Source organism: Brassica napus, chromosome A3 (assembly GCF_020379485.1).
Source record: "Brassica napus cultivar Da-Ae chromosome A3, Da-Ae, whole genome shotgun sequence".
NCBI lineage: Eukaryota > Viridiplantae > Streptophyta > Magnoliopsida > Brassicales > Brassicaceae > Brassica > Brassica napus.
Genome location: NC_063436.1, coordinates 29,673,644 through 29,698,278, shown reverse-complemented (window position 1 = coordinate 29,698,278; position 24,635 = coordinate 29,673,644). Strand labels below are relative to the sequence as shown.

General features: G+C 37.6%; 4 protein-coding genes and 2 pseudogenes across 4 annotated transcripts; 2 read left to right on the top strand and 4 right to left on the bottom strand.

The window, feature by feature from the left end:
* Nucleotides 1-1,033: 1,033 nt before the first annotated feature.
* On the bottom strand, nucleotides 1,034-5,044 carry LOC106423399 (annotated as a pseudogene).
* Nucleotides 5,045-5,283: 239 nt separating this feature from the next.
* LOC106423317 lies at nucleotides 5,284-8,923 on the bottom strand (annotated as a pseudogene).
* Nucleotides 8,924-10,734: 1,811 nt separating this feature from the next.
* Nucleotides 10,735-11,422, top strand: LOC106423318. The gene is made up of 2 exons (XM_013864099.3): nucleotides 10,735-10,827; nucleotides 10,925-11,422. Exons 1-2 carry the CDS (start codon nucleotides 10,770-10,772, stop codon nucleotides 11,224-11,226), a joined length of 360 nt encoding a protein of 119 aa, XP_013719553.1. The 5' UTR covers nucleotides 10,735-10,769; the 3' UTR covers nucleotides 11,227-11,422.
* A 315-nt stretch (nucleotides 11,423-11,737) lies between these two features.
* LOC106407658 (protein PHOX4-like) lies at nucleotides 11,738-14,781 on the top strand. Its single transcript, XM_013848530.3, has 2 exons — nucleotides 11,738-14,267; nucleotides 14,353-14,781. The coding sequence occupies exon 1, from the start codon at nucleotides 12,041-12,043 to the stop codon at nucleotides 14,234-14,236; it is 2,196 nt and encodes a 731-aa protein (XP_013703984.1). The 5' UTR covers nucleotides 11,738-12,040; the 3' UTR covers nucleotides 14,237-14,267; nucleotides 14,353-14,781.
* A 303-nt stretch (nucleotides 14,782-15,084) lies between these two features.
* Nucleotides 15,085-16,979, bottom strand: LOC106406927 (homeobox protein knotted-1-like 5). Its single transcript, XM_013847676.3, has 6 exons — nucleotides 16,393-16,979; nucleotides 16,189-16,309; nucleotides 15,911-16,116; nucleotides 15,699-15,830; nucleotides 15,473-15,612; nucleotides 15,085-15,372 (listed from the first exon to the last, which is right to left on the bottom strand). The coding sequence occupies exons 1-6, from the start codon at nucleotides 16,873-16,875 to the stop codon at nucleotides 15,360-15,362; spliced, it is 1,095 nt and encodes a 364-aa protein (XP_013703130.1). The 5' UTR covers nucleotides 16,876-16,979; the 3' UTR covers nucleotides 15,085-15,359.
* Nucleotides 16,980-19,663: 2,684 nt separating this feature from the next.
* On the bottom strand, nucleotides 19,664-22,062 carry LOC106423285. Its single transcript, XM_013864067.3, has 6 exons — nucleotides 21,532-22,062; nucleotides 20,610-20,666; nucleotides 20,457-20,519; nucleotides 20,284-20,352; nucleotides 19,942-20,166; nucleotides 19,664-19,887 (listed from the first exon to the last, which is right to left on the bottom strand). The coding sequence occupies exons 1-5, from the start codon at nucleotides 21,901-21,903 to the stop codon at nucleotides 19,987-19,989; spliced, it is 741 nt and encodes a 246-aa protein (XP_013719521.1). The 5' UTR covers nucleotides 21,904-22,062; the 3' UTR covers nucleotides 19,664-19,887; nucleotides 19,942-19,986.
* Nucleotides 22,063-24,635: the final 2,573 nt, after the last annotated feature.

Below are 24,635 nucleotides of genomic sequence, written 5' to 3'. Positions count from 1 at the left end.
ACAACAACATCCTTCGATGTCAGTACATCGGCCAAATTTGTATTTATATCTATTGCAATATCTAACGCAACCAAAGAGAATGTCTTTCTTACACGGCCAAAATCCTCCAAAGCAAGACTCGCCTCCTATTCCATATCCTATTTATCAATAAAATAAATCATTAATACAATATCCACATAACAAAAACATATCTGCAACTAAAAATATGTTATTACCCGGAGAATCTAAGGTAGTTGAAGGAGTTTCAGCGGTTAATGTACGACAGTCAATAAAAGATATGAATAAAAAGATAGTTAAAACAAACGAGCTAAAGTTTTTACGGTTATAGCCATTTTTATGATGTTCTTAATCGTTTTGTTGAGTAGATTACTTAGACTGATTACATATATATACTAATACAAACGTTCAAAATAGTTGTCATGGTCAAAGATAAATTCAGAAAGAATATAATCTTTTTTTTGGTCAAAAGAACGAATATAATCTTACATGAATTTCTTATAAAATATAGTCAAAACAAAAATGTTGAATATTTCTTTCCATATGAACATTGGTAGGAATACATATTTTTTTCCATACATAATTAACTTTTTTAACGCTGGATAATTATGTTATTATATATTACGAAAAAATATTACAGATAATTTTATAGGCGATAATTCTATATGCGTTATGAAAATTCATGTGATATGACTGCATCACATGAGCAATCTATCGGATTTACGTTTGACAGTACTCTTTGTGTCATACTGCAAATCTCTTATAAACCCTTTTTTATTAGTTTAAAATAATTTCGTCCTTTCTACGATTCGAAACTCAGATTTCTTATTATAAAAACATTAATGAATCCTTACCGAAACCATTGGACCAAATGAGTTTCCACAAAATTCCAGAATATATACCTCAGCAAACCATGCAAATCGGCACAACGTCCCATCAACTTATTATCTTCACTCGGATCACAAGCTTGTGTTACTAAGCTCGGCATATATGTAGTTATCTATGCAACCTTTTTTTGCTTAATAACATTTGAACATTGGTAGAAATACATCATGCGACGATATATTCGAAAAAGTCATTAAGTAGTTTTTTACACACTTTATTATATATGCAAAAAAGGATTAACAACGCAATACGGGTATACAACAAACATACGCAGTACACAGCTTCAACTTCTTCACCAAGAGACCAACCCTTTTGTAATAGAAAGCGACCAGTCCATTGATCAAAGACAATAAAAATGGTAGTTCTCATTGTAAACTCTATTCTCAGGTAAAAGCAAACTATTATGATTAATACCTATACGACGTTCAGTGTTTCTGTTGATGCCTCCTCTTTCTCGTTCATATCTTCCTTGGTGGTCTTTACGTCTTGTTGGAGAGCACGAAGCATTGCAGAGTTCACCTGTTTTCTCAATTTGGCATTCTCAACAAAGATCTCTCCTAATGTCTTCCTCAGCTCGTCCTCCATGATTCTTGTCTCGGTATGGATGCTGAGAGATTTATCAATGCCCTGAGCAGTTTCATCAAACCCCGCAAGCAGCTGAGCCTGAAAAATGGCCACCGTTACAGTGTTACAAGAAAGGTTTGTTTTAGCAATGCTTCACTAGTACAGCGAATAACTAATACCCTACGCTAACAAATAGCTTTATCCCGATGCATGTATCAACAAGCAGTGAAAAGCAACTCCTAGTAGAGGAAACCATGGATGTGATTGGGTTGGGAAACTGTGATTTAAAAAGAAGATAAAGCAGAGATGCAGTATTACCTCCTCAATTTGATCATCAGATATTGACAGCAACCGCAAAGCATCTGATACTGTAGTTGAGTCCTCTACCAGGCTACCATTTCCGTCTGTTGATAAATTCAAGTTGTACTCTTTAAGCCGGTCGTGGAGAATTCTGCAGTCAGTAAGCAACTTTTTTCTAGCCGATGCTGTGTTCTCAAGTAGCTTTCTCTCATGTTCCAGCAGTTTCTAAAAAGTGCAACGTTCTTCCAGGCTCAGTTATCTCTCTTGTTTTCATACATACATAGTAAAGATCTACAAACCCATGGTGCTGTCACAGCCAGAAATTACCTCAGCTTCTGTTTTATCTGTCAAAGATTGAGTCAGCTTCTTTTCTAGCTCCACATGAGAACGCCTCAGAGATTTAACCTCTTTGACAAGAACTTTAATATCTGCTTTAGATTTTGCCTCTAATTCATTATATCGCCTGGAGAGATCCCCCAGTTGTTGTTTTCTGGCATCTAATTCTTTCGACAAAACATCTCTCTCGGAAATAGTTGGCTCTTCAGTGGGTTCTTCATGTGAGCTCCCATCCTGTTGTAATGATTCTAAATCAGCCTGCTCTTCAGTGGTTGCTAAAATAATTTAATAGATATGGGACTATTTTAAATCATACCTCCCTCGCTTTTAACTTCATTTCCATCTCGTAAGATTTTTGTCTAAGTTCTTCCATATCCCACTATATCTGAGTACATCTTTCTCTCTCGGTCAAGATAGCTTGCTCCAAATTCTCTTTGCTTCTCTGCTTAGTTGTTTCAAGTCCCCCTTCTAAATCATTAACCTGACCAGTAAAAACAAGATTACAACACTCCCATCGCTCCAAAAAAGAAAAAAAGGGTAAGATACGGATGTGTAAAACCAAAAAGAAAAAGAAAATGATTTCCTTTCTTATTGTACCTTTTTGTTCAGGTAATCTTTCACGGCTATCTCTTGATTCAGTCTTGCTATAAGATCTTCCATATCTGTTTTTGCATTGACAAGTCTCTCATTCGTGGTTAATAGAATCCTGTTTAATTTCTTACGCAGGTCCACTGGAAGAACTATTTGTGCACTGCCCTGTCTCTCTGGGTTGCAAACAAGACCAGTTCCATGCGATACACCAGCACCTCGGTGCAGATCCAGGTGGCTTTCACTGCTTGAACTTAGGAGACCAGATGTTGAGGTCTCACCGGTGTAGAGAAAACCCGTCCGCACTTTCAATAGAAAGATTTCGATTATGCATAACTGAGTGAGCTGATGATTCTAATTCAGAGAGAAGTCGTGAGCCATTGTTACCAAGAAACACATCTTTAGAAGCGTTTCCATTATACACATCCTTCCCTTGGATACTATTGACATATCTTGAGCGGACTTTATGTTTGGGAAAGTCTTCAAGTTGCTCTAGAATAGTTTGGCTCATTGAAAGTCCTTCGTCAATGTTGGACATGCTAAAGTTAACGAGCTTCTCTATTGGATTTGTTACTTCTTCATCCAGATTTAAATCTTCGGTGCCAATTTCAGAAATATCATCATGTCCTACACTTGGAGATCCAAGCTCAGATGTTTCATAAACAGTATCACTGCCATAGTCAGATGTGAGAGAAGAACTGCCGCCGGTCTGAAACAAGCTCAAACTTGGATGAACCATTGGTGACGAACTTGTGCTATCATTATTGGTATCAGAAGCATTCTGATCTACATCTTGGCATGCTGAAATGCAACATGACGGTAGAATTTAATAACAGTTAATAAAGTTTACCAAAGCACGGCTTAAGAACATAATGAATAGCTCATACCAGACCTAGCAGCAGCTTCTAGTTCAAGAAAGGATGCAACTACGACACTTCTTGCCAATTCTATATCAGATAATAGCTTCGTTATCCATTCCTCAAGAGAACATCTTCTCTGCAACAAGGTCACAGTTATCACTTGTGAAACAGATTTTTTTGCATGAATAATTAGTATGCTGAGAACATGGCTCTCCGTATATCTATACATCTGCACTATTCGTGCTTACTCTTCGTTGGGCGATGTTTAGAGAAAGGGGCTACACAAGTGACCTAATTCAGTTAGCGCCAAGAACAATGCAATACCTCTTCTAACACTGCTCTGCTTTTCATACGTAACAGCCCTTTGGGTGGAGCTGATGGAAAACGTTTTCTGGGAAATGCTTTTTTAAGCTAAAAGGAAAAGATGAATGGGCAAATCGTTAGAGAAATGAAACAGGAGAGAGTTGGATAAGGCGATACTAAGGGAGAACAAATTCTTACATCAGTTAATAGCTTAAGAAAATCATTAAATCTTCTAAACACTCCTCGCATTGTGGTAACACCTTCAGGGGACTGCACACTTATCTGAACCCTGTAAAACTGTTCCTCTAAAATGTTACATAAATACTGGAATAATTTAAGACATGCACAACAACAAAACTCTTCAACTACCAAAAAAAGAACACTCCAGTAGATAACTCAGGTAGGAACAGATAAAACATTTTTCACGTTGAAGTTTATTGATTCACAGAAGTTGACCCTACGCCAGGATCAGAAAAACTTGGTACGATAAGATAAAACACTGAAGATGTGAAAATTGAAAAGTACCACAACAGGATCGGAGTATTTAGATTTAGGAAGGAGAGCCCAGGAGGGAATTGTAATACAATAACTCCATCCGGTTCGAGGGTCATGAGGCCAAACAGTATCTCCACCATTCTGCACCAAAAAACAAAAAAAAAACACATGATAATAAATAATCTCAGTACCTTGAAGTCTCTCCACCTTTACATTTATAAGAAAATTAAATTGAGCATAGTGATATCTCTCAGTCAGTTACTCAGTCACGACAAAGTTCGAATTCGCGGGAAAAGTAATAATAACTAACCAATTTGCGCGGGGGAGGACTCCAATCCATCCCCAATGGAAGCGGCGACGTTCCGTCATGCCTGTGCTTCGGCGGACTCCGTCTCTGCATCATCTCCACCAAACTCTCTACCTACTCTCTCTGAACATGAATCGAATATTCCGATCAATTTCCAATCAGAGCCGCGATCGAGCACTGATCTTCCCGATCTGAGAGAGAAGGGATGGCGTCTCTCAGGGTCTTCTCTTCAAGGTGGGATGGTGAACCAACTTCAGGAGGTGTAGTGGCGTGATTCCTCGGATCCTGGGATGTACTGATTCCAAGACCTTCAAGGATGATCCGCAAGGTGGTGGCCTTGTCTGATGTTAAGTCCTTCAGGTCTTCTTGGTTCTTTTCTTCATAGTATCCTCTATCTTCCAAGAACTTCACATCTCTAGATACAAGAACTCTCCTTGCTATAGGATCATAGCATTTGTATCCTTTCTGTGTAGCTGAGTATCCTATGAACACAGCCTTAGTACTTCTTGCTTCTAGCTTGTTGATCATCTCTCCTGGTTTGAGCACAAAGCATAGGCATCCAAAGACTCGCAAGTAATCAAGAGCTGGTTTGTACCTGTTCAGAACTTCAAATGGAGCCTTCTCATTCAGAACCTTGGTTGGAGTTCTGTTTATCAAGTAACAGGCCGTGGCAACCGCATCACTCCAAAATCTCTTTGGAACATTACTCTGAAACATAAGTGACCTTGCCACTTCCATGAGGTGCCTATTCTTCCTCTCAGCCACTCCATTTTGCTGTGGAGTATACGGACAGCTTGTTTGATGTAGGATCCCATGTTGTGATAAGTGTTGCTTGAATGCATGACTTGTGTACTCTCCTCCATTATGCTCGTCCTCCATGATTCTTGTCTCGGTATGGATGCTGAGAGATTTATCAATGCCCTGAGCAGTTTCATCAAACCCCGCAAGCAGCTGAGCCTGAAAAATGGCCACCGTTACAGTGTTACAAGAAAGGTTTGTTTTAGCAATGCTTCACTAGTACAGCGAATAACTAATACCCTACGCTAACAAATAGCTTTATCCCGATGCATGTATCAACAAGCAGTGAAAAGCAACTCCTAGTAGAGGAAACCATGGATGTGATTGGGTTGGGAAACTGTGATTTAAAAAGAAGATAAAGCAGAGATGCAGTATTACCTCCTCAATTTGATCATCAGATATTGACAGCAACCGCAAAGCATCTGATACTGTAGTTGAGTCCTCTACCAGGCTACCATTTCCGTCTGTTGATAAATTCAAGTTGTACTCTTTAAGCCGGTCGTGGAGAATTCTGCAGTCAGTAAGCAACTTTTTTCTAGCCGATGCTGTGTTCTCAAGTAGCTTTCTCTCATGTTCCAGCAGTTTCTAAAAAGTGCAACGTTCTTCCAGGCTCAGTTATCTCTCTTGTTTTCATACATACATAGTAAAGATCTACAAACCCATGGTGCTGTCACAGCCAGAAATTACCTCAGCTTCTGTTTTATCTGTCAAAGATTGAGTCAGCTTCTTTTCTAGCTCCACATGAGAACGCCTCAGAGATTTAACCTCTTTGACAAGAACTTTAATATCTGCTTTAGATTTTGCCTCTAATTCATTATATCGCCTGGAGAGATCCCCCAGTTGTTGTTTTCTGGCATCTAATTCTTTCGACAAAACATCTCTCTCGGAAATAGTTGGCTCTTCAGTGGGTTCTTCATGTGAGCTCCCATCCTGTTGTAATGATTCTAAATCAGCCTGCTCTTCAGTGGTTGCTAAAATAATTTAATAGATATGGGACTATTTTAAATCATACCTCCCTCGCTTTTAACTTCATTTCCATCTCGTAAGATTTTTGTCTAAGTTCTTCCATATCCCACTATATCTGAGTACATCTTTCTCTCTCGGTCAAGATAGCTTGCTCCAAATTCTCTTTGCTTCTCTGCTTAGTTGTTTCAAGTCCCCCTTCTAAATCATTAACCTGACCAGTAAAAACAAGATTACAACACTCCCATCGCTCCAAAAAAGAAAAAAAGGGTAAGATACGGATGTGTAAAACCAAAAAGAAAAAGAAAATGATTTCCTTTCTTATTGTACCTTTTTGTTCAGGTAATCTTTCACGGCTATCTCTTGATTCAGTCTTGCTATAAGATCTTCCATATCTGTTTTTGCATTGACAAGTCTCTCATTCGTGGTTAATAGAATCCTGTTTAATTTCTTACGCAGGTCCACTGGAAGAACTATTTGTGCACTGCCCTGTCTCTCTGGGTTGCAAACAAGACCAGTTCCATGCGATACACCAGCACCTCGGTGCAGATCCAGGTGGCTTTCACTGCTTGAACTTAGGAGACCAGATGTTGAGGTCTCACCGGTGTAGAGAAAACCCGTCCGCACTTTCAATAGAAAGATTTCGATTATGCATAACTGAGTGAGCTGATGATTCTAATTCAGAGAGAAGTCGTGAGCCATTGTTACCAAGAAACACATCTTTAGAAGCGTTTCCATTATACACATCCTTCCCTTGGATACTATTGACATATCTTGAGCGGACTTTATGTTTGGGAAAGTCTTCAAGTTGCTCTAGAATAGTTTGGCTCATTGAAAGTCCTTCGTCAATGTTGGACATGCTAAAGTTAACGAGCTTCTCTATTGGATTTGTTACTTCTTCATCCAGATTTAAATCTTCGGTGCCAATTTCAGAAATATCATCATGTCCTACACTTGGAGATCCAAGCTCAGATGTTTCATAAACAGTATCACTGCCATAGTCAGATGTGAGAGAAGAACTGCCGCCGGTCTGAAACAAGCTCAAACTTGGATGAACCATTGGTGACGAACTTGTGCTATCATTATTGGTATCAGAAGCATTCTGATCTACATCTTGGCATGCTGAAATGCAACATGACGGTAGAATTTAATAACAGTTAATAAAGTTTACCAAAGCACGGCTTAAGAACATAATGAATAGCTCATACCAGACCTAGCAGCAGCTTCTAGTTCAAGAAAGGATGCAACTACGACACTTCTTGCCAATTCTATATCAGATAATAGCTTCGTTATCCATTCCTCAAGAGAACATCTTCTCTGCAACAAGGTCACAGTTATCACTTGTGAAACAGATTTTTTTGCATGAATAATTAGTATGCTGAGAACATGGCTCTCCGTATATCTATACATCTGCACTATTCGTGCTTACTCTTCGTTAGGCGATGTTTAAAGAAAGGGGCTACACAAGTGACCTAATTCAGTTAGCGCCAAGAACAATGCAATACCTCTTCTAACACTGCTCTGCTTTTCATACGTAACAGCCCTTTGGGTGGAGCTGATGGAAAACGTTTTCTGGGAAATGCTTTTTTAAGCTGAAAGGAAAAGATGAATGTGCATATCGTTAAAGAAATGAAACAGGAGAGAGTTGGATAAGGCGATACTAAGGGAGAACAAATTCTTACATCAGTTAATAGCTTAAGAAAATCATTAAATCTTCTCAACACTCGTCGCATTGTGGTAACACCTTCAGGGGACTGCACACTTATCTGAACCCTGTAAAACTGTTCCTCTAAAATGTTACATAAGTATGTAAAATTCAACACTGAAGATGTAAAAATTGAAAAGTACCACAACAGGATCGGAGTATTTAGATTTAGGAAGGAGAACCCAGGAGGGAATTGTAACACAATAACTCCATCCGGTTCGAGGGTCATGAGGCCAAACAGTATCTCCACCATTCTGCACAAAAAACAAAAAAAAACACATAATAATAAATAATCTCAGTCTCCACCTTTACATTTATGAGAAAATTAAATTGAGCATAGTGATATCTCTCAGTCAGTTACTCAGTCACAAAAAAGTTCGAATTCGCGGGAAAAGTAATAATAACTAACCAATTTGCGCGGGGGAGGACTCCAATCCATCCCCAATGGAAGAGGCGACGTTCCGTCATGCCTGTGCTTCGGCGGACTCCGTCTCTGCATCATCTCCACCAAACTCTCTACCTACTCTCTCTGAACATGAATCGAATATTCCGATCAATTTCCAATCGGAGCCGCGATCGAGCACTGATCTTCCCGATCTGAGAGAGAGAAAGAGAGAGAGAGAGCGTCTCTCAGGGTCTTCTCTTCTTCCTCTGGTTGAATTCCATGGACCCACGGCGATTAACGGCGGTGTCCTCTACTTTAACGGAAAATCCAAGAGGATGACACGTCATTTGACGGAGGCTCGAAGCCTACCGTTACCCACCTTCTTCTTCTTCCCGTGAGATTCGGTTTGGCTCCCGAACCACGTTTTTTTTATTTTATTTTCGGTTTGGTTGGTTTAAAATTAATTATAAACGTTGATTACACAAAGTCGGCAAAACTTAACCACCTTCCGGAGCCAAAAGCCGGGGAGGTACAATATACCATCCAGAAACAAAGGCTGGAGCAAACACTTACTCCCATAAACTAACTTATACTAACAAGGAAAAGATTAACTAAAAACCATACAGAACAACATTCAATTTAAAAAGAGTTGTTGGTAAATAGAGGTAAACAAAAATGCTTACATTTATATCTCATTTTATTAATATAGTTTAAAAACTTAATTTCTATTATAAAACAATATACTTGACTTCTATGATAAATTGGTAAACAATATTTTTCTGTGCTAGATAATATGCATGTTTTCTTTCACATTTGTAAATTCTTACTCCTTAAAAATATATGTACAAAATATAATAATTTGTTACTTTATTCTAAATGAACAAATATTTTATTTTTAATTTATAAATTTACATATTAAGAGAAAAAAACCTTCAAATATATGCATGCAGAGCTAAATGGTTCTCCTGTCTCTCATTGATCAGGCGATTTGTGTGCTTCTTTCGGTGGCGCATATATTAATATAAATAGGTTAGGTTTCAACACATTGGTAAAAGATTCTGTCACATGAAGAGTAACAGAGTCGTCTAATAGCATGTGCAATTAGAGCAGTCGAACATAATTCTAAATATAAAAATATAAAAATTAGGAAAAATAAGATTTTTTAAAAATATACATAGATAAATTAGGGTAAAAACTTTTAAGTTTAGATATATTGTTAGATAGAGATTATAATTTTAAAAGAAACCTCAAACATAGTTATTAACTTTTAAAATTATCTAGAAATAATTTGAAGTGGTCCTAAAGAGTAATATAAGTCAAACTAAGCTCGGTTCACAATTTATCCACTGGTGTAATTAAATGCAGTGGATTATATGTCGTTTGATGATAGCACCATGCCACCATCGGATCTTGGATGGTTGGTATTATCCAGGCAACATATATAAACGACAATCGACTTTGTTGCAAGCGGCACAATACAATGTGTGAAACTGTGAATACTTCTCTCCCACACACACAAAAAAAAAAAAAACTGTTCACATGGTTAGCAGAAAAATGCTTAGGCTTTACGATATTCAGAAAAAAAATATTTTGTCTTAGTAGCTGCATGATAACCGATTGTAAATCCGTTCGTTTTGCATAAAAAGTGTGTTCCATGGCATGATCAATGCGTAGCTTAATCACTCGTCCCCGGTTTCTCATCATCACATACATGGCGCTTTAATACTCTTTGAGGCAATTTTTGGGCCTGATTCAAAAATTATAACTCTTTTTGGTACAGATGAAACTATGATTAGGGAGTATTGGGGTAAGAAAACAAAATAAGGAAATGGTGAATTGAGTATATATTTACTTTTTCGTTATTCATCATTCTTCCGTCTATTATATAATTTGCTTAGCACAAATCTCTTGCAAAACTATAATATTAATCTGGAAGGATATGGGCAGTACTAGTGTTAAGACACATAGTATGAAATGTTTTAAAAAATAATAAAGAGATAAAACACCTTGCAAGTAATACTGTAAATCTAATACTAGAAATGAAATCTTAGATCCGTTGACCAACCAAATACAAGCAATTAATGAGTAAAATACATTGCCTAAAGTGTATAGATATATACTAACTATACTGTATTTATTTGGTAACTGTGTTTTCATATTCTTATGAAATCTAGGACTATATCTTTACTAATTAAGGCTGCAAAAGACTATAGCATAAGCAACGACTATATAAATCTGACTGACTCCTTTCTCATTCAAGAAACACACAAAATCACAATAACAATGACGTTTGCTCTTCGGTATTTTGTTGTCTTTCTTCTTCTGTCTATGGTCACTCAAGGTAATGTATCTCTATAGACTTTTTTGCATGTATGATCATGTATCCCATAAGTTTATTGCCTTTATCTTAATCTCCAATCATCATCTGCTTAATCCAGGACTGTGCGGCTGCTCTTTCGCTAACATCCAGATCGGAGGGGCGAGGACGGGGAGAGTAATCTCCGGAGAACCAGAGTGGAAAATATCGGTGATCAACACGTGCTCCCAACCTCAGTTGCACGTGACTCTCTCTTGCGGAGGTTTTGCTCCCATGAAGCCTGTTGAACCATGGCTACTGCTCCCAAGAGGAAACACATGTCTTCTGATTAACGGAAACGCTATAGCAGCTGGCGGCACCGCTCAGTTTACTTATGTCGGCGAGCCTTACTTCTTCAAACCCGTAAGCTCCAGGGTCGGCTGAAGTTTCAGCCATTAATTTATGTAACAAGAAACATGTCCATGATCCTATGAACAAGGCTATTAGGTTTCTTGTCTCTCAAGCAAGATGAGTTTTCTTTTTCCCCGATAAAATTGACGTGAGCATCTTTTTGTAAAATTTGATAAACTGAAAGGCCTAAAAATACTTATTGGGTCTAAATAAACTTACTTATTGGGCCTATATCAATTACTCTCTCTGTGTTTTTTCTTAAATTGATTTTTTCATATTTAGCCATGTTAAAAAATAGGAAATAACTTATAATTCTCCATATTTAAATTGACGTGAGCATCTTTTTGTAAAATTTGATAAATTGAAAGGCCTAAAATACATATTGGGCCTAGATAAACTTACTTATTGGGCCTATATCAATTACTCTGTGTGTTTTTTCTTAAATTGATTTTTTCATATTTAGCCATATTAAAAAAAAAAAGGAAAAAACTTATAATTCTCCATATTTTCCAGCAAACACACACAACTTTCGCTTTGGTCGGAATACAATACCGTTTGCTTATTACAACAAACAAACAAATGTGTATTTTTTTTTATTATTTATTTGATTCGTGGATTAGGGTTCACGCCACCTATAGAAACAGTCGTTTCGTGTTCCCTTTGAAGTTTCCAACATAAAACACTTTTTCCTTTGGTCTAAATGTTTAACAAATCCAGCATAAATACTTCTTCTTCTTCTCTGTTTTATTCCTCTGCTTCATCATCAAACTTCAATCTTAGAGGTTTATCGATTGGTTTCTATATCGGGAGAGTAGTTTCTATATAGGGAAAGTAGTTTCACCTTCAAATGGGAAAGCCGGCGGCAAAGAAGAAAACTCCGGAGATGCCAAAAGATGCTTCCGGCGGCGGAGGCAAGTCAGGGAAAGCCAACCATCGTTCAACTTCAAGAGCCTTCGACGAAGACATGGAGATATTCATCAACAGAGCACTCGAGCTCAAAGAAGAAGGGAACAAGCTGTTTCAAAAACGCGACAACGAAGGAGCGATGTTAACTTACGACAAAGCCGTGAAGCTTTTGCCTAAGGAACACATCGACATAGCGTATCTTAGAACGAGCATGGCTTCTTGCTACATGCGAATGGGACTAGGTGAGTACCCTAACGCTATAAACGAATGTAATCTCGCTCTCGAGGCTTCTCCTAGGTACAGTAAGGCTCTAGTGCGAAGGTCTAGGTGTTACGAGGCTTTGAACAAGCTAGATTACGCGTTTAGGGATGTTATGATTGTTCTGAACATGGAGCCTGAGAACGCGTCTGCGAATGAAGTGTTTGAGAGGGTGAAGAAGGCGTTGGTGGAGAAAGGGATCGATGTTGATGAGATGGAGAAGAGCTTTGTTAAGAAGGTTGTGAAGAAGAGTAAGAAGAAGAAGAGTGGTGTTGAGAGTCCAAAGATTGTCAAGAGAGACGAAGCAGAGAGCAAGGATAAGCCAAAGGAGGAGGAGGAGGAGGAGAAGAGCGATAAAAAGTCTGAGATTGATGCAAAGATTGGTGGTAATAAAGACGAAAAGAAACCTAAATTCAAGAAACAAAAGAAGAGAAATGGTAACAAGGCAGGAGGAGAAGAGAGGAAGATGGAAGATGATAAGGTTGTTGTTATGGACAAAGAGGTCATTGCCTCTACAAAAGAAGAGGCAACAGTTACTAGAACGGTTAAGTTGGTACATGGAGATGATATCAGGTGGGCAGAGTTACCGCTAGATTCCAGCGTTAGACTTGTAAGAGATGTGATCAAAGATCGTTTCCCTTCTCTAAGAGGTTTCTTGATCAAGTTCAAGGATCCAGAAGGTGATTTAGTCACCATCACCACGACGGATGAGCTAACGCTAGCTGCTTCTAACCATGACAAACTCGGTTCCTTAAAATTATATATAGCTGAAGTTCACCCTGATCAAGAACCAAGCTATGATGGCATGAAGGTTGTCAAGAGATCGAGTGTGGGAGAGTATGTGGAATCTGACAAAGCATCCACCTCCTTTGAGAACTGGATCTTCCAGTTTGCGCAAATGTTCAAGAACCATGTGGGGTTTGATTCTGATTCCTACTTGGACCTCCATGACCTTGGGATGAAGCTGTACGCAGAAGCAATGGAAGACGCAGTAACTGGTGAAGATGCGCAAGAGCTCTTTGGAATCGCAGCTGATAAGTTCCAAGAGATGGGTGCACTAGCTATGTTCAACTGGGGTAACGTTTACATGTCTAAGGCAAGGAAGCAAGTCTCTTTCCCCGAAGATGCTTCAAGAGAAGCTGTAATAGAAGCTGTAGAGGCTGCGTTTGTGTGGACGCAGAACGAGTACAATAAAGCTGCAGAGAAGTATGAGGAAGCTCTTAAGATCAAACCTGACTTCCACGAAGCTCTCATTGCACTTGGTCAACAGCAATTCGAACAGGCAAAGCTTTTGTGGTACCATGCATTAAAAAGTAAAGTAGACATAGAGAGTGAGGTGTCTAAGGATGTTCTTAAGCTTTACAACAAAGCTGAGGATAGCATGGAGAAGGGTATGCAGATATGGGAAGAGATGGAAGAGGGTCGTCTCAACGGAATCTCCAAGTATGATATAGAGAAGACGCTGCTGCTGCATAAGATGGAGTTGTTTAGTGAAGTTTCAGATGAGGAGCAGGCGGCTAATATGAGTTCTCAGATTAATCTCTTGTGGGGCTCCTTGCTATATGACCGGTCTATAGTGGAGTATAAGCTCGGGTTACTAACTTGGGATGAATGTTTGGAGGTTGCGGTTGAGAAGTTTGAACTAGCCGGAGCTTCTTCAACTGATGTAGCTGTGATGGTAAAGAATCATTGTTCAAGCGAGAGTGCACTTGAAGGCATGGGGTTCAAGATTGATGAGATAGTACAGGCATGGAATGAGATGTATGATGCCAAAAGATGGCAGACCGGTGTCCCATCTTTCCGGCTAGAACCGATGTTCAGGAGACGAGCTCCAAAACTGCATGATATCTTGGAGAATGTGTTTTCTGGATCTAGTTGATGAAACATTCTTCTCAGTATTGTATCAGTAGGTAAGTAAGTAGTAACTCATATCTGCTTTACATAATCCTGATGGAAAGCTACTATCTTTTGATATGTTTCAACAATGTATTGCAGGTCACTTTGTTTGTTTGGGAGAGGTGTTCATTTTTATCTCCTCCCTTTTGGTTTGGTTTAGTCTCAATTTTTAGAAACAAAATATATTTTGTTGGGTGGATATCGATCTCCACGGGATATACTCTTGGGTCTTGGCCTCTGCGATATTTATGTGGTGGCTGAGACTGATTAGGATTCAGACTAGAGAAGAAGGAGGTTTTAGATGGTGATAATTCTCTTCTCTTCAGATTTGATACAACATATTGGTTAATATGTTCTTTGTTTGTTTTGTTTGGTTTTTGTAACATAGCTCTGTAATCATTTTTTTATTTGTTGATTTTGGATTAGTGTCTGTTGAATGTGTGTTTGCTGTGTGAATGTTTGTTGTACCCTGACTTCAGATTGTTTTATTTAAAAAATAAAAGAATAAAAAGGTTATTTCTCAGATTACTATCAATGGTCAAGTCCAATATAGCCGGAGAGGTAGAACTAAAAATAGCAAGAGGTCAATATACAAAACTGTAAGCTTGCCTAAAGTTGCTTCCTACTCGGTCCTTGCATATACAAAACTTTCATTTATACAAAACTATGCGTCTGTTTTTTTCTTTTTTTAACGACTGCATTGATTAAAAGGATCAAATGACAAGGAGTTTCAAGATCAGAGAACAAACGAGAAACACAAATACGCTCAATCTAAAAAAGATCTATGAGCAAGTAGAAGATGCTTTTCTAAGAATCCGGACCTCTCAAAGCTAGATTAAAAACGATTTAATTGTGATAAATATTGTTTGATACTAATGAATCATAGCAATTTATACCCGACTAAGCGTTTATATACACATAATATAAACATAGATTTTAAGCTGATACAAACAGGAATACAGCTCTACAATCCGGTTTGATACGCAAACCGGTAACACCTATACATATTGTAATCAGTACGATCATATAACCGGAGAAACCGTGTCCTTCATATCCGGTTCGCTTGAATTCACGTGGGAAAGCATCATCCTCTGGTCAACCACCTACTACTTCCCAGTCCTGAGCTTGGTAGAGAGAGAGAGAGAGAATATGTTGATTAAACTGTAAAACGATATATCTATGATTCTATATTATGAGGACACCCAAATCTTTGTTATACCGTTTACGTTTGCTCTTGGAGAGTGTAGACGATGTGGAAGAGCTGCTGTTCCAGTTTCTTTTCCTCTGGTTGATAAACCAATTGTTAATCTGCTTCAACTGTAAACCGGTTTCTTCAACAAGCCTAGCCTTATCTTCCTCCTACAAAAAATTCAAAAACCAAATCAAGAATCAAAAACAGCCTTTCAGAAACGTCCTAACAAAATGTCTTTGTCTGAAGCTTTTACAGTTGGGTATGGCCATTTGGAGTGAGTCCGCCACCACTCTTTGAGCACAGACGTTGTGTCTCCAGGCAGCTTCCCCGCCCTTCTCTTCCTCATTATCTCTTCTCTTATGTCCACAATCTTTTCTTTGAACCCCTATTAAAACGAGCACACATGATAATAAATAGTGTGTTAGCTTAGTTTGATGTAGCATGGCAACTTGATTAATCAATTACCTGCTTAAGCTCATGCTTCAGTTCCTTCTTCACACGCTCCACCAAGGATCTCTCGCGCTCGGTTGGAACAAGAGGACCGAATCCCATCATGCAATCCGAACCGTCCAAACTTCCATCAAACATATTCACCTCGCTCTCTTCTACTTGATTATCATCTTCATCATCATCCGACATTGTCTTGCCGTTACTTTCACTTGGTGAAACTCCTACACAACAACAACACAACACAAAAATCAAAAGACATACAATATAGCGAGAAGACAACAAGGAACACATACCCGTTATGGATTGTAGTGACTGCTCAATCTCCCAACAAGCCGTAATGGCTTCTAACGCGTGGACACAGACGTGGTGTTGGAGTTGTTCTTTAAACGAACATAACACCACAACATAATGTGACTGCATCATCATAAAACAAGCCATAAGACATACAAAACAGAGTATGACAAAAAAGGAAGCTTAGCTCCTTTTATCCAACTTACCATGAAATGATCAAGCTCCTTGTTGTCCATACCCACACCAAGAGATGAGTACTTTGCGGCTACGGTGTGTAACTGACTGAGCTGTGCATCGATCCTCGGAATCTGGTCAACGGGAGTAGCGACTCTGAGGCAAGCCATGTGGGCTGCCAGAAGCTGCTCGTACATGGGATGTTTCAAAATCGCAGTTTTGTCGCTAGCGCTCCTCCAATCTTCAACACCATCGGCGTTGACTTCTTCAGGATCGCCTTCTCCGGTGTTTTGGACCTCCGTGTGGAATGAGAGCCACCGTCGGTTTGTAGCGGCAGCGGAACTGTCTCCGTCCCGAAGCGGATGGGTAAACTTGGAGTCGGTTGTGGCTGTGGTGGGAGGGAGGTTGAGGAAACTAGCGGTGAGAAGCGACGGTTGGTGTGATTGATCGGAGGAGAAGTGTCGGAGAGGAAGGTCTTCCTGCGGAGGAAGGAGGTGGGAGCTGTTAAACGACATTGTTTTCTTGCGTTTTGGGGATTGGAGAAAAAAAAAAGACTATTTTCTCTTTCCCCTAGGAGTTATTATTCGTCCAGACCAACCGTGTCTTAATTAACCATGAATGTCTGAAACCGTGTTCTTCCTTTATTTTTTTTGTCAACTGCCAATAATTTGAAAATATAGTATACTAGGTTAAGATCCGCGCCTTGCACGGAATGAACATTATATATATAAATTATTTTATATATTATATATTTTTAACATATTATGAAATAATAAAAATATATTGAATAACTAAAAAGTCACTAACTATTACTTATATAATTAAATTGGTGCAAAGATATAAATAAAAGTTTATTAATCTAAAAAATATTTTTTCTATTTGATATGATATATAATTAAATTTAAGTGATAGTAACATATATATATATAGTATATTTTAATATTAATATTTATTAAATGATGATTTCTACTCATATGTTTTTTTTGTCATTTGTATTTGTTATAGCAAAAAAATTAAATCATTGATAACAAAAATTTCACTGTAAGATTAATAGTTTAAGTAATTTATAATATTTTTTCAAATTTTTCATCAAAAAAATTTGTCCAAAGTAAATTTCAGAATGAAGATATTTATGTATTTTTTATATGGCATATAATTTAATTTAAAATGATATATATATATATATTTTTTTTTATTTTTAATACTTATTAAATGAGACTTTCGACTTATATGATTTTTTAATCATTTGTATCATGTCATACCAAAAAAAAAATCATGGATCACAAAATTTGAATGTGAGACTTTTAACAGCTTTAGTAGTTTATACTTGTTTTTAAAAATTCAAAATATAACATATAAAGAAAAAAATTTCATTTTTATTATATGGTTAATATGGTTGTTTAATTTATTTTAATAGTTGAAAATTATACAAAGATGATATAAGATACACTCATTTTTATTAAATCTTTATTATTCAAAATTATTAATTGTCATATATACTTTAGTCACGTTAGGAAATTCCGTAATTTTATTTAAGGAAATAATAAATCACATTAATAATGTATTTATGGTTAGTTCAATAAAACGATTATTATATATTTAGATGGACCAACTTATTTTTCTAAGGATTCTAAGAATCATTCTAGTGATGACATATGGGTACAAAAAAAATGTTGTAATGCTTAGGGCTGGGCAAATAAACCGAACCCGAAAATCCGAACCGAACCCGATCCGATAAAAATGAATCCGAACCGATCCGAATCCGACATAAATACCGAATGGATCCTGTTTTTTCGTATTTTGGGTTATGGGTATTATCCGAACCGAACCCGGACCTAAATGGATATCCGGTAGAACCCGAAACATTTAAAATCACAAAAAAAAACTTCTACCAAATATGATCTTAATTCTTAATATGTATCCAAAATACTTTAAGATATTATTGAACTTCTAAAATAATTATCTGTTACATCAAATGAAGATTGATGGTGGAATGTGGCGGTTGATGCCTGAAGTTTTTAGATTTTGGTTTTGTTTTTATTGAATAATGTTTCTCATTTCATGAGAACTTATTTTTTGTTTTTTGATTTCATTTATATGGTTTTCTTTATATCACTAACTATGTTTATCTTTCGCTTGATTTTGAATGATCACGTTTGATGTTTTTTCTTATTTTTGAATCGATTTTACTTATATTTTGGCTATTAAAATATGTACAAATCATGTATTTTAAATTCGAAGAACCGATTTTATTTATGTTTTAGTTACAAAATAGGTACAAATCAGGTATTTTTAAACCGAAGAACCGATTGGGACCCGAACCCGAAAGTACAATGGGTTATACCGGTTCTTTGAAGATTTACTAACCCCGACCCGAACCCGATAGAACCCGAACCGGTCCCGAACCGAACTTTTATATAACCCGAATGGGGTTGATTTTGATAAACCCGAAAAACCGAAACCCGAATGGATAAAACCGAAACCCGATTGGAACCCCGAATGCCCATGCCTAGTAATGCTTCTCAAATAATATATATGAGATTACTTTACTTTCTCAGTTGCTTCTCGTTTTGGATATTTTAGCATATATGTAAGAGAAAAAGACCAAAATAGCACTAAATCAAGTTTTTGTTTCCAAACTAGCACTCAAGGCTAAAAGTCACAAAAATAGCACTCAAGGGGTGGGGTTTAGGGTTTAGAATTTAGGGTTTAGGGTTTAGAGTTTATGTTTTAGGGTTTAGAGTTGAGAAGTGAGGTTTTGGGGATAAGATTTCAAATTTTTAAACATAAAAAAATTTAAATTTTTCAAAAGATAAAATGCTATTTTGGTCATTTTAGTTTTTGAGTGCTATTTTTGTGATATAAACTTAGAAAAGTGCTATTTTGGAGATTTGCTCTATATGTAATATTATATTATTTTTCTTTTAATCTTATAGTATATCAAATATAGTTTTTCCTTTAAAATTCCATTTTCCCTCATTACATTTTTATGACATGTATAAACTATAAGTACCATCTAACTTCTGTGTATTTATCTGCAATAGTAATAAATAACTTTGGATCTATACAAAAGACTGACAAAATTAAGTGATCACAAGTTGTCATTTGTTTTTCTTTTATATTCGTGGACATGCCGACAAACCACCAATAACACTACACCTCACAAGTTTTAAATAAAATATTGAAAAATTAAATACTACTAGAATAATCATGGACTCATGAGGTGGATAGAGATCTTTTGTCTTGGATTAGTTGAACAGAAACAAAGGGTTTATCCTTTTAATTTTTAAAATAAAGGAGAAATTCGAAGACACAAAAGTCTATTAGTTGTCCTACTTTTTCCTCAAACAACGCTTTAGCTACAAGGAATCGGGTAGAAAAGAGAGAGAACAAAACACTAAAGAACTTAACATTCACTTTCTTCTTAAAAAAAATAATCAAGAAGTAATGAGCGTTTTACCCCCAGAAAGAAACAAGAATGATGGGAAGAGACAATATACAATCACTTTCGTTGTTAAAGTCTCTGCCTTATTTAACATTTTACCAAAAAAAAAAAAAAAAAAAAAAAAAAAAGTCTCTGCCTCCCTTCTTGGTTGTAACTCAAATCGAGATAGAAATTTTGGCACCTAGCTAGTTCCATACAATAACTCGTCCTCGGATGGTGTTATGTTGAGATCAGGTAAGAAGAATAAGCTCTCCGAGGTAGCGGTCTTGCCCTCTATTCTGCAAGGTTTTGATTCGCCTTGTGATTTACGAATCAGATCAACAGGAGTCTCGTTCTTGACATGGCCTGAGTTCAAGTCAAGCTGAAACAAAAAAAAAACATAATTCAGTTAAGACCAACACAGAGAGAGAGGATATGGAGGATTACAAGACTAAAAAAACTGGTTAGGGAGAGTATCAAATTTCTCAAAAATTCTTACCTTAATCCTCTTCAACCTTTGGTTCATTACGTTTTGTTGGTCGAATGTTGCTCGGAGACTTGCAATCTCCTGTAGAAGATAACCCGATTTGTTAGAAATACGAGCAAGATCATATATATATATATATATATATATATATATTGAAAAACAAAGGTTAGAAAAAGAGAAAGTACCTTTTCAAGGTGGAGTCTTTCCTTCAACTTCAAGTTCTCTTCGTGTTTAAGCTCAGAAGATGACTGTTACAATATATATATATATATTTTTTTTTTAACTCAGCTCAGTGATCTTTAAAGTGTAATTTATGAATTAAAGAGAGTTTTTTATACCTTCTTGTTCTTCAACCTCTTGGGAAAACAACTGGTGATTTCGTTAGTGGGGAAAGCCTGCAAAAACAAAATAAGAAAATGTACTGATTCAGAAAATTAAAGATGCCAAATCTTCCAAATTGAAGATGTTACTATCAAAGAAGACAATGATATGCTGACGAATAAGGACAACTGTTTATAGATCTTTTACTTTTTCTATAATCAAACCCAAAGATCTTATTTAACATACTTGTAAAGTTTGTTTTCCCACAATAGAAAATTTCAAACAAAAAAAAAAGTCAGGAAAATCAGAAAGACAGTAAAACTAAAACTGATGTGAAAATCCCTGCGTCATCAATCGTCATCATTCTTTTAAGATCACGTGATCCCAATCTCTCCGACAGGATTTAACTCGTCTCCCACCTTTTCACCCAAAACGGCATCGTTTCACGCATCAAAACGTAAAGCGAACGCGCACGTTTGACCAACTAGCTGTACTAACCCCATAATAATCCTAAAGAAGCTTTTATATTATTCCTCGAGACAAAATTTAAAACTCGACCGGTTCATAATATCACCCCTAAACCGGCCAATTATGAGACGCTCCACAAGGTGAGATCTGCTTAAAACCCCGGTTCAAACCGGAGAGTTAAGTTAATCGAGAGCATCTCTTTATACAATTTAGAATACAGGAAGCACTTGATGTAAAAACGTTTTTCCGTTTGAATAAATTTTACATTCATTCGAAAAAAAAAAAATAATAATCGAGAGCATCTCAGCATTTGATTCGCGTTGCGATAGAATATTAGACAAGAAAGAAAAAAAGGAAAATAAACTTAAAATGCTTTTGACTTTTGAAGCTTGAGACAGATGACGTCATCATAGAATTACGAAACGTGTGATGAAGAAGGGAAGGGATGATACACAGACGAGGAGAACGTACCTTAGATCCGGATCCTGTAGACGTGGAGCAGCTAGCTTGGCGACTGGTGTCCTCGGCGGAGGGAGATGCAGAGGCGCCGCCACTTCCAGATCCGCCGCTCCATGAGAGCGGAGTCTTCGGACTACCTCTAACCGAATCCGCATCCTTCTTCAACGCAACGCCGCCGCCGGATCTTGAGGACCGTGACCGTCGTTGACGGATTCCCCACCGCATCGGAGCCAGATTCGTCTCCGGATTTTCCGCAGCCACCGTCCCCGTGTGCTTCAGCCGTAAAAGAAGCTCTACGACCATCTGGTCGTCCGTCATCGCCGCTGCCACCCACTCATCCTTAAGCGTCGTCATCTTAGCTGATGCCGATGCAACTTTCTTCATCGAATTAAAGGGAATCAGATATGCAGCGAGAGAGAGAGAAAGAAGGGAAGTTACAGAAGAGAGAGAGAGAGAGAGAGAGAGGGAAGTTGAAATATCGAAACAGAGAAGAAAAAGAGAGATGGATGGTGTTATATACGAGGCTCACTATATTATTCATCCCTTTTTTTTTCTTTTCGAAACATATATTGTTTTTTTTTTTACATTTTAGTAAATGCACCAAGATGCAGATTTGGATTTAACTTTCAGCATAAGTAATTAAATAACATGGGTAGGAAAGTATATATATTTGTTATATGTAAAGATTCACTATTATAGTTAATCTTTTTTGCAATTGGGTTAATCTTTTTTGTCTGACTATTAGGCAGAAATTCAATATTTGCTTATTGGGGCACCATCAATTATGTTCCTTGCTGTTATGGATTTAAAACATTTTTGATATTATATGCAAAGGAACAAAAAAAATTGATGCTACTGGCTTATTGGAGATTTATCATTTAACACGTAATGTTCAACCAATGAACATTTGACAACTGCCTAGTACCAACGAGCTCCGTTAACACGGTCAATATGCTTTGATGCGAAGTAAAAAAGACGAGGCAAGTTGTTAAATTACAGATATAGTTTCTATCATTGATCATATTAAATTACCTTAAAAAGGACATTAGAATTATAAATAAAAAAAACTCTCTTTCTCAAATCCTTTTCTCTCAACTTTCTCTTTCAACATCAGTCTCCGTGACCTTCCGGCATGTGTGTCCTACCACCACCGTCGAAGAGTTTCTCTTCACATTTGCCTTGTTTTACCTCTTCTTCCACCTCCGTCTATCCCTCTGACATGTCGACTCCCTCTAGAAAAATAGCGCCGCCGGCGAAAGCTTCTGGGACTGGATTCGGTGTTCGTTCTATATTTCTGGAAATGTCACGAGGTTGGTGAAACAGATGTGGTTAAGTGGTCGGATTTTTAAGGTTCTTTGTGGGTTCCAAGTTTTCCCCTTTCTTGACTCACGTTGTACGAGACAGCACGCGTGGTGGCAATTTCGGTGCTCCTCCTCTAGATCCAATGTAAGTTCTATCAGATCTACTCCATATGGTCCGGTGTGAGATGAGGTAATGGTGTTTGGTACGGGATTTCTCCTCGGCGTCTTGGTGGATCTCAGCCTCTCCTCCCATTGTCATGAGAGCTTTGAAGATTTCACTACTCGGAGGCGCGCTTTTAGGTGGTGGTTACAGATGTGTGTCAGTGCCCCTACTATTAGGCACGTGGAGATGAACTGAAGCACGGTGTGGTAGTCTATGGCCCATTCGTCACAGTTGGGAAGATCTCCTTCTCATCTCGGAAGTTTTTGTCAGGTTTCTATTCCAGTTCACCGGTGTTGCTGCCGGCTAGTTTTTATTGGTGTTCGCTCTTGTTCTTCACAGAAATATAGTCGTCTCCTTGCTACCGGAGCGACCACATGCGTTGTGAAGCTAACTGCCTTTCGGTTCTCGATAGCAGCAAGTGGTGAGGATGGTGTTAGCACGGGTTGTCTCCGTTTTGTAGGTTTCCTCGGTGGTACTACTTGTCGAGCGGGTATTTCCCAGTGTCGAGGCTATTTCATTTGAATTTCTTCGAAAGTGCCGGTTTGTTTAGCGTTTTCAGGTCCAAAGAGCCATCTGGAGTTAGTATCAGTTGATGTCTCGGGCTCGTCTTCTTGCTTATTCTCAGGTTAGTTCGTATTGTAATTATTGGCATCAAGCTTCATCGTCAAAGAACGGACTTCTAGCTAACGAGTTTGGAGCCGATCTTTGGGATTCTCCATGAGTAGGGCTTAGACGAGAGAGACGGTTGAGTTGGGAATGGCAGTTCCCTCCAATGGTAATCTCCATTTTCGATTTTCTGAGTTTTGATCAGTGGTGTGAAGACAGAAATGTCTGATAGTCTTCAAATTTGTGTGTCGTCGCCTTTTTGAGAAGGAAGTGAAGAGGTTGTGGTCGGTTTTCCTTTCGGTTAAGTCGGTGTCGTTGGCCGCGAATCTACCGTGATGATGAGGGGCCGGAAACGGAACCTTAAACCTAGATTTTTTTCTTTCGAATGTTTTTTAGCCTACTTTTCTTTGTACTTTAGTGATAAGCCTAATCTATTGCTGAGGATTGATGTTTCTTCGTCGGTTAGCGGGAAGCCTTATTCCGATGCCCAGTTATGGGTTGTGTTTTTATTATTAATATTAATCATAATTAAAAAAAAAAAATTACCTTATGTTATTTTGTGAAAATCGAATGCAGATTCTTTTAAAATTACCTTATGTAAAGTTATGGGCTATAGATAAGGTCATGGTGGGCCGCCCAACCATGAGAGTTGGTATCTTACAACTTGGACCAACCAAGTGGCATGTATGATGACAACCTATAAAATTTATAATTTGTACACACTGATAAATCAAAGATCGATGACAGTTTTTAAAAATCCCAAAAGGATGAAAGAGTTCATATTTAAAAATCACTAATCAGAAAAAGACTTACAAAGCTGTTTCTTAGCGTGTGATAGTTATAAACATATAAACACTGTTTCTTTGCGTGTGATAAGAGAAATATACTTTCAAACGTGAATAGTTTATGTAAGAAGTTAAACAATTGAGGTAAGCATTAACCAGTTTTACATTTTTGAGTTATTGTAAAGCATATCCATAAGAATGTCAAAATATCAAGGCCTTCGTAATGCTTAGTTTGATATCAGGGATGAATAGAATACTCTG

Coding starts and splice junctions, on each gene's coding strand:
- LOC106423318 (XM_013864099.3), top strand. CDS start 10,770: ATGACGTTTGCTCTTCGGTATTTTGTTGTCTTTCTTCTTCTGTCTATG. Junction 10,828..10,924: donor TCTGTCTATGGTCACTCAAG/GTAATGTATCTC, acceptor TGCTTAATCCAG/GACTGTGCGGCTGCTCTTTC.
- LOC106407658 (XM_013848530.3), top strand. CDS start 12,041: ATGGGAAAGCCGGCGGCAAAGAAGAAAACTCCGGAGATGCCAAAAGAT.
- LOC106406927 (XM_013847676.3), bottom strand. CDS start 16,875: ATGTCGTTTAACAGCTCCCACCTCCTTCCTCCGCAGGAAGACCTTCCT. Junction 16,117..16,188: donor GTCACTACAATCCATAACGG/GTATGTGTTCCT, acceptor GTTGTTGTGTAG/GAGTTTCACCAAGTGAAAGT. Junction 15,831..15,910: donor TGAAGCATGAGCTTAAGCAG/GTAATTGATTAA, acceptor TCGTTTTAATAG/GGGTTCAAAGAAAAGATTGT.
- LOC106423285 (XM_013864067.3), bottom strand. CDS start 21,903: ATGAAGAAAGTTGCATCGGCATCAGCTAAGATGACGACGCTTAAGGAT. Junction 20,667..21,531: donor CTACAGGATCCGGATCTAAG/GTACGTTCTCCT, acceptor TTGTTTTTGCAG/GCTTTCCCCACTAACGAAAT. Junction 20,167..20,283: donor AAAGGTTGAAGAGGATTAAG/GTAAGAATTTTT, acceptor TTTTTGTTTCAG/CTTGACTTGAACTCAGGCCA.